The sequence below is a fragment of the Antrostomus carolinensis genome, unplaced genomic scaffold (assembly GCF_000700745.2).
Source record: "Antrostomus carolinensis isolate BGI_N321 unplaced genomic scaffold, ASM70074v2 scaffold4503, whole genome shotgun sequence".
Taxonomy (NCBI): domain Eukaryota; kingdom Metazoa; phylum Chordata; class Aves; order Caprimulgiformes; family Caprimulgidae; genus Antrostomus; species Antrostomus carolinensis.
Genome location: NW_010304469.1, coordinates 34,968 through 47,177, shown reverse-complemented (window position 1 = coordinate 47,177; position 12,210 = coordinate 34,968). Strand labels below are relative to the sequence as shown.

The 12,210-nt window shown below is 42.5% G+C and overlaps 1 protein-coding gene across 1 annotated transcript; it reads left to right on the top strand.

The window, feature by feature from the left end:
- The first annotated feature begins 602 nt into the window (after nucleotides 1-602).
- Nucleotides 603-4,361, top strand: TMEM213 (transmembrane protein 213). Its single transcript, XM_010164462.1, has 3 exons — nucleotides 603-684; nucleotides 2,483-2,551; nucleotides 4,192-4,361. The coding sequence occupies exons 1-3, from the start codon at nucleotides 603-605 to the stop codon at nucleotides 4,359-4,361; spliced, it is 321 nt and encodes a 106-aa protein (XP_010162764.1).
- The last annotated feature ends 7,849 nt before the right edge of the window (nucleotides 4,362-12,210 follow it).

Genomic DNA, 12,210 nt, shown 5'->3' with positions numbered 1-12,210 from the left:
AGTGGAAACATGCCCATAGCCTGTGTTAACTCCATGGCTACTATATCAGCTTGGCCAAAGACTGGGGTTTTTTAGGTTTCCATACAGCCCTTCCAAAAAAAATCACCACTGCTGGGCAGTTTCGAGGGGAGGTCAAGCCAACAAACATGCAAAATCAAAGCCAAACAGGGAAACAGATTCTCTACCCTGATCCTCTGCTCCTTTTCAACTCTATTATACCATTTCCACAGGACCAAAAGTTGATTCAGAGGACAGAAGCTGCCTGGGAGCTTGTGGGGAAGGGCTGGCTCTGGAGGCCTTTCCTCCCTCCAGCTGCAGCAGATCCTGGGGAGACACCTTCAGGCTTGACCTTCAGGAGCCCTCCACTTGCCTCAGTGCTGGTGTCCACCTCCTGCTAGAGCTGTTTTGGTCAGAACCTTTCTCTTTCACCACTCTGTTGTGGCAGGAAAGTTCAAGGTGTCCTGGCAGCAGGAAGCTCCTTTGCTCCACCCTCTGCCTTGCACACCAGCTCTCTGAGCTTACCGAGGATTTGCCGAAACCAGAGCTGCCGGCGACAGCGACCTGATCTGTGCGGACGCTGGGGTGGGAGCTGGACCCCAGGCATGCAGCACTTCTCCGGCAAGCCCTGGGCAGCCTTTGCTGTGCTCTTCTTCACCGCTGCACTCTGGTATTCCTGCTCAGCAGGTAATTCGCTGCTCTTATGCTCCAGTTTCTATATTCTGCCTTTTCCCCTGCTCCTCTCAGTACCTAAATATATTGCTCACTGACACTGATTTGTTCTTTAAAAACAAGGTGGGCTCCCTTGTCTCCTCTAAAAAAGGTAAAGAGCTAGAATTGATTGATGCTAATGAGAATTACTTGACATGATTGATCACAGCATCTTTCTGAAGAGATGTGCTTTTGCCAGCTATTTACAGATCCACTGTAAACGTGACTGAGCTGCAGGTTGCACCACTGAATGGCAAGGAGACAGGGGACCGCTGATACCTGGCCTTTCCATTCTTGCTGAGGAAATGGACCATTTGAAATTCCACCCAAGAGGCTCACTGTAGTCTGGTTTAGCTCTTATTAGGTGCTTTTTGGAGGAAATCTGGCTTTGGTCCCCCCTTAATTGGAGAAGTTGCCTAAAAACAAAATGTAAATGAGGTCTGTGAGCTGCTCTTTTCCCATCATGCTACTGCCTGCATTTGTATATCAGCACCAGCTGAGACCTGCCAGATGTTTAAAGATGGGTTAGATTTGACAGCTTGCCCTTTGGGCTGCAAAGCCTATAAACATGAACCAATGCTCTGTATTGTGCAGCACTTTCTTCCACAGATCATACATGGTTTTTGATGATTCTTCCCAGTGCTCCCGTGAAGTACTTATTAACCAAGAAAACAAATTATGGGTTTGGCCAAGGTCATTCAGCAAGTCTTAGCGGAGTCAGAAAGAGAAACGGGTACTCAGACCCTTCCCTGAATCAGGCTGTTTTTCCTGTATCTCCTCAGGGAACCGTTTCAGCATGGGATACTTCATCTAGCTGAACATGAACTGCACTGCTCATAGAGGCACAGGGGGAAATATTTCTTTGACTCTTTTCCTTCTGCAGCAGGGGATAGGCTGGTGTTGATGCACAGGGGCCACAGCAGCCTGTGCTTTTCCCACACAGGGGTCCTGCTACTGTCCTTGCATCTGATCCTGCAGTGCTGCGAGGTACATGCTGAAGCTGAGGGGCAAGGCAGGTGTCAGGAAGTCTAACAAGTCTTTGGTCTGTGACACCACGGACAGATTTGGAGAGGTGGAGATCAGCCACAGAGCTGTGCCAGAGTGCAAGTGTCCTCTGATTCTGGGTAGGAAGCAGGATAAAGAGGAAAAACCTCCACTGAAGCTCCTGTCCCCCCTCCCTCCTGTACTTATTTCTGTATGTTGTACTTTCCAGTCTGAGCTGGTTAATGGTTTTGCTGCACCTGAACTGCAGCAAAGCCAAAGCTTTCTGCTGAGGCTTTGCAATGATGGGCTCAGCCCTCTGCTCTGCCAGACTCCTTTGCACCCCAGAGAGCGACCGAGATTTTCCTAACGGCAAAAGGAGGTAGAGGCACAGCTCGCTGGCCATGGAACAACTCATGCCACTGAATGGTCTCTCTCATTTCACTCCTTGCTCATTCTGCCCCTGTAGCTGGGGAAAGGACAGTGGTCAATCTGAGCTCTGAGTGAACGGCTCACACCAGGGTCATACTAAGATAGAAGCATACTAAGAGTGATCCAGCTGCTCCTTACAGCTGGTGCTACAGCAGGTCTCTCTAGAGCCTGTGTTGACAGTGGTGGGGTGAGGAAGCATACCCTGATGCAGCAATGTTTAGGGGAAGGAACTTATTTTCTACAAGTTGTTCCCATCCTACAGACTTCTGCATGGCCAATGGCTTTCAGATTTTCATGCCAGATGTCCAGTATTGCTTTTCTAATCCAACTTGCCTTTTCTCCTGTGCTTTTCTTCTGGCAGCAGCTGAAGATGTTTCCAATGTTTCAACAAGCTCCATGCTCACAACTGAGTACGAAGCACCATGTCTTAGTAAGTCTTTGTAAGTCATTACTATCATGATAAAGCTAAGTGGTGGGACTACACAGGTCACAGAGAGGCTGTCCTGGAAAATGATTTATCTGGTATCATGCACTGTTATCAAAGCTTCAGTTGCAGGTGAAACTCTAGGACACATTTCTAAGACTCCTCCACTGGCATTGCCCAGTATAATATCTTAGACACCTTCAGATGGATTCACACCTTTGAACAGACTAGTTCACAGCTAATTCAATTTGTGTGTTCCAAAGCTTCCTGTCTGCCTGCAAGCACAATGTGGATTCCCAGGAGTGCCTCTTTCTCCACCCTACCAGGTCTTCCCCAAACAGATGGTCCCAAGCAACCTGAGATCCCACCAGTCCTCCCAGATTCATCCTCTGTCCCAAATATCAAACATCCCCACAGTCCCACGCTTCCCAAATTACAGTACATGTAACAACAGAGGAACGCTACTTCAAAGCATGACATAGACATAGGAGGTAGGCATCCCTCTCCCTTCTTTAGGTACATACAAAACATGTCTCTTTTGTTGTGGGAAGAGCTGCTCTCTACAGCACGGGACAATTGTACTGTATGCACTGAAGGCCAACGCTCAGGAACATGGTCCTGCCTGACACGCATGAATGCGAGCAACTGAGCAGCACCTGTACTTACCTTTTCCCTGGAACAATGCAAGAGGCTGGCTGCCCTGTACCAAGCTCAGGAGACATTCACTTTTTGCAGCAGTCAAGCTTCAAGCATGTCAACATGCAATGCATGAGGCTGTAAGGCGGTTCTGGCTGCTTCAGCTCTCCTGGGTGCTGCTGGGGTTTCATGCTTAGCTTCTATTCCAGCCCAAGGCATAGAGATACTATGGTCCTCCAGGCTCCCTATGGTATTTCCACCTTATAACTCAGGATGCAGACACAGAGTCAAGTATCTTCACTGTGCCCTTGTGATGGAAAAAGTATGGCAGATGCCTTTAAATAGCAGCATAAAAGAAACAACTAACGACACATTCCTTAATTAACTTTAGGAAACAGAACTGCTTTAAACAACAAACAAAAAAGATGCAAAAGGTGCAAGAGAATATATACAATTGTTAAAAATTATTTAATTTTAAAACATGTAAAACAGAGATTCCCCCCATGGTGATACATCTAAATACTGCAAAACATAAGGAAGCCCCAGTTAACAGCCCTGCAGAGAGCAGCCGCTGCTTTTATTGCCAGCAGAGGTACCTAAACTGTTGGAGATTCTGTTGAAGGCATTTCTGATAGAGATCCTCTCACTTTCTCACATGAAGCTTTCTCTGCTCTGGGTTTATTTTTTACTAGCTATTTCTATCATACTCCATTCCTAAAACTGACTGAGCAGTCGCTAAGTAGGTGTTTTAAAAGACTTCCCTAATGGTGGGCACAGTGATGAGAGAAGCAGCTGAGGTGTTTGGCCAAACAGGGATAATCAAGTCTCGAAGACATATAGATGCAACTGAGTATTGTCATTCCCCAGGTTTAGAGCTGGGCTTAGGGGAAAGATGCCACCGCAGAATGACAGGCCACAGGGCAGACACTGAAGTCACTGTCTATCTGCAAAGAAAACCTACTACATACTTGGCCTCCCATCATCAGCTAACTTCATTTCTTCACCACCAGACGTGAACTTCTGCACGCAAGCGGCTGTGTGCTGCCCAACGGGTGTGGATGATTATGGATGGATTGCAGCAGCCGTCGGCTGGAGCCTCTGGTTTCTGACTCTCATCTTGCTCTGCGTGGACAAGGTCATGAAACTCCGACCTGATGAACCCAAATATTTGGTGGCCTGAAGCAGGGCAAGCCAGCAAGCAGCAGCACCTGGGAGCAGTGAGGTGCAGACAGACTGACAAAGCATTTCAATCACTTCCTAAGAAACAAAAAAGAAAGCGAATGTATCTTCAGCCAAAAAGGCCAGATCTAAGCAGAGTACCTGCTGGGGCTTCATCCTCCCCGGCAGGTCAGTTGCCAGCCAAAGTGTGGAGCGGGCAAGTCCCTGCAGGCCACCATGTATGTCCCACAGTGCACAGAAAACCTTTGCCCTGAGCCCCTTCATACTTGCTGTGAGCGCACCAGCAATGAGATGCTGAGGGACCTATTACCAGTTTATAGCACCCTGCCTTAAGACAACCCAGTACATAACCTTTGACTTTGAAACAGAAAGAGGCCAAATAAATGTATTTTCTGGAGGTTCAATGTTACCAGATCTGTTACTAAGCAGATTATGCAGAGTCCTTCTCACTCACTAACCTGCGGTATTTTAAAGTCTACTAACTGATACCAGTGAAAACTCTGTTGTGGAAATTTAAGCATTATTTGGGCTGGTTTGAAATTAAAACTAGTTTTTCCAGTGCAGTTTATATCTGAACTGTTTTGTAGGAACTGAACGTGCACTGTATTTATTCAGCTTGCACCTGCCCAAGTAACTAAGCCAAGCTGAACCACAGCAAGCAGGTTTAAACCAGCATATCCAATTCAAGCACAAAACTGTTCCTATTTATGCAAGATGACAATAAACACTCTCATTGATGGACAGAGTCTCACTGACTGGTTTATACTGACAAAGCTTATCATGGCAAGGAATTACCTAACCCAAATGGTTAGAAACATGATTCTAACAAGAAATATTCACACAGGAGGGTTTGCCCCACAGCTGTCAAACTGTCTGGTTTGAGGAAGTAGCACCAGCTTGATTTCTGTCTATTATTAAAACAATAAATCAGTGTTAAACCCATCTAGACATACATAGGATTAACAAATCTGCTAGAGACCAACTGAAATGAAACATAAAAAGTTACTCCTAAACCAAAGAAAGCTCTATTGGAGATTTGTATCTACTGAGTATTATCATTAAAGCCTCCCTGCAGCTTATCAATGCATAACTTTTCCAGTCAGAAAAGATACAGATCAGTTTATGACTCTTCAAATTGATTCTGGCACAACTAGACACTTTGATCAGGACAATGCTGTACCATTTCAGAATAATGGGCTGTTGCCCCTTATCAGCTATCCACCATCAACAGGAATGGGTACAACTTAGACACTGAGGAAAAGACATCCTTCCCTATCAAGAGGTATCACTTAACACAGAAAGTCTTCTGGAGTTAAATGCTGAGAAGAGATGCTAGCATCAGGAAGGAAAGTTTTGAAAGGGAAATGCTTGATTCTTCTGTGGCTTTTTTACTGTGTGTTTTGTTCAATGCAAAGCAATGCACTGTGTAAAAGGAGGAGAAAAGCCCTAACAGCACTCAGTGTTTCAGGGGCTTGTCAATAGTTACAGAAAATGCAGAATTAAAAAGTTGCATCCAAAAAACTTGAGAAATTGATATAAAGACAAAAATTGGTATGCAGAAATGGATTATATATACTTAATTTACAGTAAATATAATCTAAGGATTAGATTTATCTGTGGTCTGCTGCTACATTTCCTGGAATATTTTTAGCTAGGGAATGCACAATAGCACAGTTTGTGGGTTGTAACCCCTATTTTAAGATCAATCAAGTCACAGTAGAAAGCTGTGATCTAGTTTTGATGCACAAATTAAAGGTGACTTTATAGCATAATGCCTTACAAACGTGGTCCACGGGCAATATCATAGACTGATGTAGTTATTTATTGTGTATTATCTCATGTTCATAATAACATCACTGACATTATAACACCTCTAATAGTAGATACCCAACTAGTGCAACTCTGCCCAAGTCCTGTTGACTTCAAGGGAGCTATACATACATCCAGCACATGTCTTGTCTTGTTGTTTGGGCGTTTTTTCATTGTAATTAAGGAAGCCTGCCATTTTTCTTCCCACAGGAAAACTTGGAAACAAAACATAACTCCTGATTTATCAGTGTGCATAAATCATTTCACCTGTGCGAAACCTTGGTGCCCCTTCAGACTGCTTCATACAATGTCATGCTGTAGCACTAAGCTGGTTTAGGCTCTTGTACACCTCAAAGCATGTAAAAGATAAGATGATAGCTCATATCACCTATTAAGCTGCAAACTACCGTCTCAGAACAATGATGGAAATGTTAATGTTCCAGTCATTTATAGTAGATTGTCCAGTCAAATTCTATGTCCTTAGACAAAAAAGTTCCTCACTGGAATGAGATGGAGAAGAAATCTATTCCAACTCATATGATTTATTACAAAGAACAGCAAAAAATGCTTGAAATCTGGATATCTGAATAAAAGTAAGTGTGACTGAAAAACGTAAGTTTGAACCCTAACGTTGCTTATCAAGTCAGAACACTTCTTCCTATTTTCTGGACAAATTTTCCAATTTCCAGGTATTAAAGTATGCAGTGCCTGGAAAGGAAAGAGAGATGCAGATAGCACTGGGGAAAGCTGCTGGTCTACAAGTGCCTCAATAGACAAACAGTGCAGTAGGGAACATGTAACTGATCAGCACTTCTAATACCAGAGAACATTAGTAGCAGCACAGCATTCCAGGATAACTACTCAATTTGCTTGCAGATAGTATCAACCACATCTGACTACTGATTTTTAAATTCTTAATTCAAGACTAAATGGATTGGTACTTGATGCATGACTCTTCATCTTTTTAGATATCATTGCTCTGGTAATGACTCACATTACTCACTGCCTTTATCCTTGGGGTTTTAGTGAATGAGCTGCATATTAAGCAATTGCACTTTACAATGATTACACTTTGCAAAATCACTAGAGGGATGAAAACTGGAAAGCTACTTGCACGAAACACAGAGAAAAGACAGAGGTTAAATTAATAAAAAAGTGCTCTGTACTGGGAGTTTGTAGGAATTTTGATAAAGCCATTACGAAAGCCGGGCTTTCAGAAAATTATTTTAATTAATTACAGCCAAAGACTGAAATATAGGCATTCTTGGAAAGCAACCACCCTTTCTCATCCTTATGCTCTAGATCCCAGTTATTTCATGGTATCAGTGGCACCAGCATCTATTGTGGAACTCACACCTCGCTGCAGGCTTCTGTCCCAGAATCAAACATGCACGTTTCAAAGAGCTTATTTCCAACTTCGATTTCATAATAACCTTCCAGAAACACAGGGTAAAAAATGCAGTATTGTCTCCTAAGTCTGCAAACAGCTTGGGAAAAAATACAGCTCTAAGACACATAGACTTTTCCTGTCCAATTTGACAGTATGAAATCTAGAAATGCATTCAGTTAACCTTTTTTTTGTCTATCAGAAATAATGGTTTATGTGCTCCTATGTCTTGCTGACATAAAAATCGCCCAGAATTGACTTCTCAGTCTGAAAAGAAAGCCTCTCTGTAGTCATAGGGGAAAAAGTGTCCAGTCTCAGTGACCAGCAAATGAAGCTATTCCAAACCCCACACTCTGCTTGTCATGGTGCCCTTCACTCTAAGAGCTAAAGAACTAAGCTAATTGTAAACATCTACATTTTCTCTCTCTGCCACTATGTGTGGCAAAGTCACATCTTCTATTTGTAAACCTGCCAGATGTATATTTTGGGGACAGCATGAACTAAACACCACTCAGACTGTGTCAGTCCCAAACCCCGCTTTTTCTCTCTCTCTCCAAAGACACTCACACCCACCAAAATTTGGTTTGCCACTTGAGGGAACCAAAAGAGCCTGGGGCAATTTGCAACCTAATTTATATGAAGATGCCACAGGTCGTACAGACCATTTGTACCATGCTGCTGCAACAGTAAGGTGGGACCAAAGGCCCCTCCAGCCCTGTTCCTTCTCCCAGCAGCAGGTATTTGGGCAAGAAGGTAAAAGCACGCTGCACACAGCATTCCTTCCTCCCCCTCCCAGCTCACAGGTGAAACACAGCACCCCTCTGATACAGAACTGAGCTCTCTTGCAGCAGCTCTTCCCTCCAACATTTAGAAATTAATCCTTTGAGGACTGTAAATAGTTTCACACAATAATACCTTTCTATGACTTTTTCTTTTCAACTTTTCCCTTGTGATTACAATAACTCTGGTTTCCCCCCACCCTTCTCTCAACATTGATCTTGTTTTCCATTAGCTTCACATACTCACTACTGAGAGTTTGCACACCAGCTCAAAACACAGTGCGTCACCCTTCAACTATTTCATGAGGAGTTTTGTATTTTAAAACAAGCATAGAGAAGACATTTCTCTAATCCCTGAGTCCTGGTTAACCTTTCTGCTGCCTCTGTGCTCTTTGGTGGCAGTATCTTCCAAACCATTTACCCATTTTAGCTTTACATCTATTATTCACTATTTACTCAATACACTAGGTTTCTTCTTTTCATACCCTGCCCACAGCCGTGCCAAATGTTGGTTGCAACAACCCAGAAGATCTGCCTTGTCCTTTCCTCCTCTTCCCTTTCCGGTGGGGACTGGAAATCAAGTTGGCCCCCAAACTGGTGATATTTGTGTAAGCTCTGCCTCTCTTCTGATGACTTCCCTTCACTAAGTTATTTTTAATTAATACCCTTTTAATCAGTGGCTTATCCAATCTCTTTGATTTATCCCATCATAAAGATAAAACAAGTGGTACCAACATACAGAGCTCTAGCTGGTGAGTCACTGGGAGAACCAGAACCACCTTTTCTAGCTTGCAGTTTCCAGATAAGGCAATGAAACATGCTGCCAAATTTATTTTCCAGTGTGATTCTCTGGACCAAAAGTTACAGTACTTCTTCAGGTCCTCTACAGTTCTGTCTGCTTTGTCTAAATGGGGGAAGAGAAGGGAGATACCTGCAAAGCAATTGCTGCTAGGCTGTTTCCCCTTGTGGAATTTCAACACACCCTATATTTAAACCAGACGAGTCCAGCAATATTCAATTCCAATATGGCAACCCTCTGGGCTCAAATATACGAAGATATCACCATGCTTTAGCTGAGCTATACTAACGTCTAGTACAGATGTGTGATAATGTTAGGTAAGAGATGTTAATTCATCCTTAAATAAAGAGGATTAAATAATGCTCATTAGCACTAGTGTTGAATGCCTCTTAAGTGCAAAGCTGCAGGAAACGATGCTCTTTGCTCCCAGGCAGAAGTGAGATCAATGTAGGCAATACTGTGTCGGTGATGCTGTCTGCTGAACTTCTCTTAACTTCTTGCAGTTCTACTGTGAAAAAGCAAGAATGTGGTTTCCAGCATCCTAGCAAATTTTCTTCCTCACGGCAGTGAAGTCTAGGAGGATGTAGCAACAATGTGTACTTGACTGCACATCTACAAATCCTCTAAATAGTAAAGTCCTCACCTTTAATCTTGAATTTTTAAAGTGTTCTTGTTTAAAGCTGCCATCATCAAGCCCGAAGACAGAAACTATCACAAGGAAATACTTGACAAGAAGTGTTCCATGCAAAATGCAAGGTGACTTACCTGAAACCATTTTATGCAGGACGGCATAATTGGAACCACTAATTGGTTCCTGAGTTTGTGGATGCCCAGATCACCTGTACTGCACTGAATTTGAACAATTTAATAATTGTCAACTATGTTGAAGTTCTATTGAGAGTGGCTAATCCACAATTCTTTCTCTTGTTTCCTTAAGTCCAACGACAAAAGCTTCCTGATTTTTTATTGCAGTATTTTTAAAATTCCTATTTCTTTAGTCAAGTTTCTTTCAGATCTGTATTTCAGGACCAAAAGAGCATAGCACATTGCCAAATATAACACTGCATTAATTTTCCTTGAATATGAATAAGGTTTTCCTGAAACACAAAAAATATCCAACTACTGCTTTTAAATCATGCACAGCACGAAAACATTCAAACAGCCTGGATGAGAAAAACAGCTTCCAAGAAGCCTTAGGTCAGAAGTCTTAGAGAAGTTTTCATGGCAACACGACAGAGCTCTTAAAGAAATGTGTACTTTAGAATATAATTGGAAATGCAGAACAATAATTTTCATCTTTCAGTCCCTTCTCTACTCTTCTAATTTCACTGTGCCTGCTCTACGTGTGGCAATAAGAGGATTACTGTAAGTGAACCTGAAAACCACCATGTCAGGGATCTTCCACAGAGGTTTAGCATTCATTTCAAAAGAATCTTCAGAGCATTTGTTCAAATGTGCCAACATTTTATTCCAATTAAGGCAAGATGTAACAGCCTAAACATAAACTTCCAGTTATGGAATAATAACTACTCAAAACTAAACAGGAGTGGCCATTACAAAGGAAAACACATACTTTAAATGTAAAGAGTATCAAGAAAAAGTAACATGAAATCAAGACAAAACATTCCAGCTCTACAAACTATGAAGTGCAAAGAAATGTGCATTTTTCTATACTAATGTAATTTTTTTTTTCATCTATCAGTCTTCAATGGGATTCACAGGACTGCAGCTCTACTCCAGAAGTCTCTTTAAAAAGGCAGTGCAACTCCGCAGGATTTTTGGTTTTTAAGTTTCTTACTCTCAGGGTGAGTAAACTCACATTGGGACTTGTCCATCAAAGCTAGACACCTCTTGCCAAATGCATCCCAAACTGTATTAAAGAATTAGAATAAATTCTCCTTCCAAAGCATACATGCAGATGCAACCAGGGACAATATGCAGACCAATATTTGGATCTGAACTACCAGTGCTATCGGTATGAGCTGTCACAAGCTGAGCTTGTTCTGCCCTCATTGAATTGGTGTCAGAGATACAGAAGAAAATTTTTACAGTCCTCCTTCTGACATAAGCTGCATTTCAAGGGACACTCACTGTAACAGAGATAACAGACTTAGTCTGCACTCACACCAAAATACTGCATAACTAGAGTGAATCTTCATCAACATTGCCAAAAACTTTCATTCCTAATTTCTGCTAACTCACTATTTAAGACCTAGAGATACTGGAACACATGAATGACAGCAGACTGGTGACAGTAGAATACGTCCCCAGGGTTCCCTCTCCCAATTTTAAAATAAAATATAGCAGGAAGAGGGAAAAGATGCCCACCACAAAAGGGTACTGGACTTTTATGTCCACATTTAAGCACTTGAAAGCTGCTACTTTTCTCTAGGCACATCTAAACAGTCCTGGACAAACTCTACAGCCACAGTGAACTGCTTTTGGGAGTCTCGCTGATGAGAGATGTTCCTCACACTTGTACAGACCAGAATCACAAGTGGTGAAGGACTACACAGAAGTGGGGCTGTGTTATGGAAACAGCTCAAGTGGGGGTAGGGGAAGTCCCCAAGATTTTCCCTCTCTTTTTAGTGCACTGTCACAGGTGGTCCTGGAGACCTTGTTGCTGTCCTTTGCCTTCTGACAATAAGATTGTCATCCTTTTTCTCTTAATCTATTTTCAGATTTATGTCCATATTCAGAAAACACCAAACAGGTGTTTGGGTTTTTTTAATCCGTTTATTTCTTCACTGCTGCAAAAATATGGCCCACAACATATTCCCACCTCAAAGTCACAAATGTTCTTCATCCTGACGCTTCAAAGCTCTTGGCCAAGACACATTGTTTTCCAAGGACTGGCACCTGTTAACAAAGAACTGCTAGATAAGGCATGGAATGGGAAATGTCCATTTCTTCCTTGAGCTGAAAAACTGTTGAAGTTGGAAAAGAGGAGAATGTAGCAAGGGTAAGAGTTCAAAAATGAATGCAACTGCCTACTGCCATCCACATCACACAACTGGTGACTTCACTTGGGCTTGAATACATACTAGCTTCCTTGTGAAATCCATCTAATGTGTTT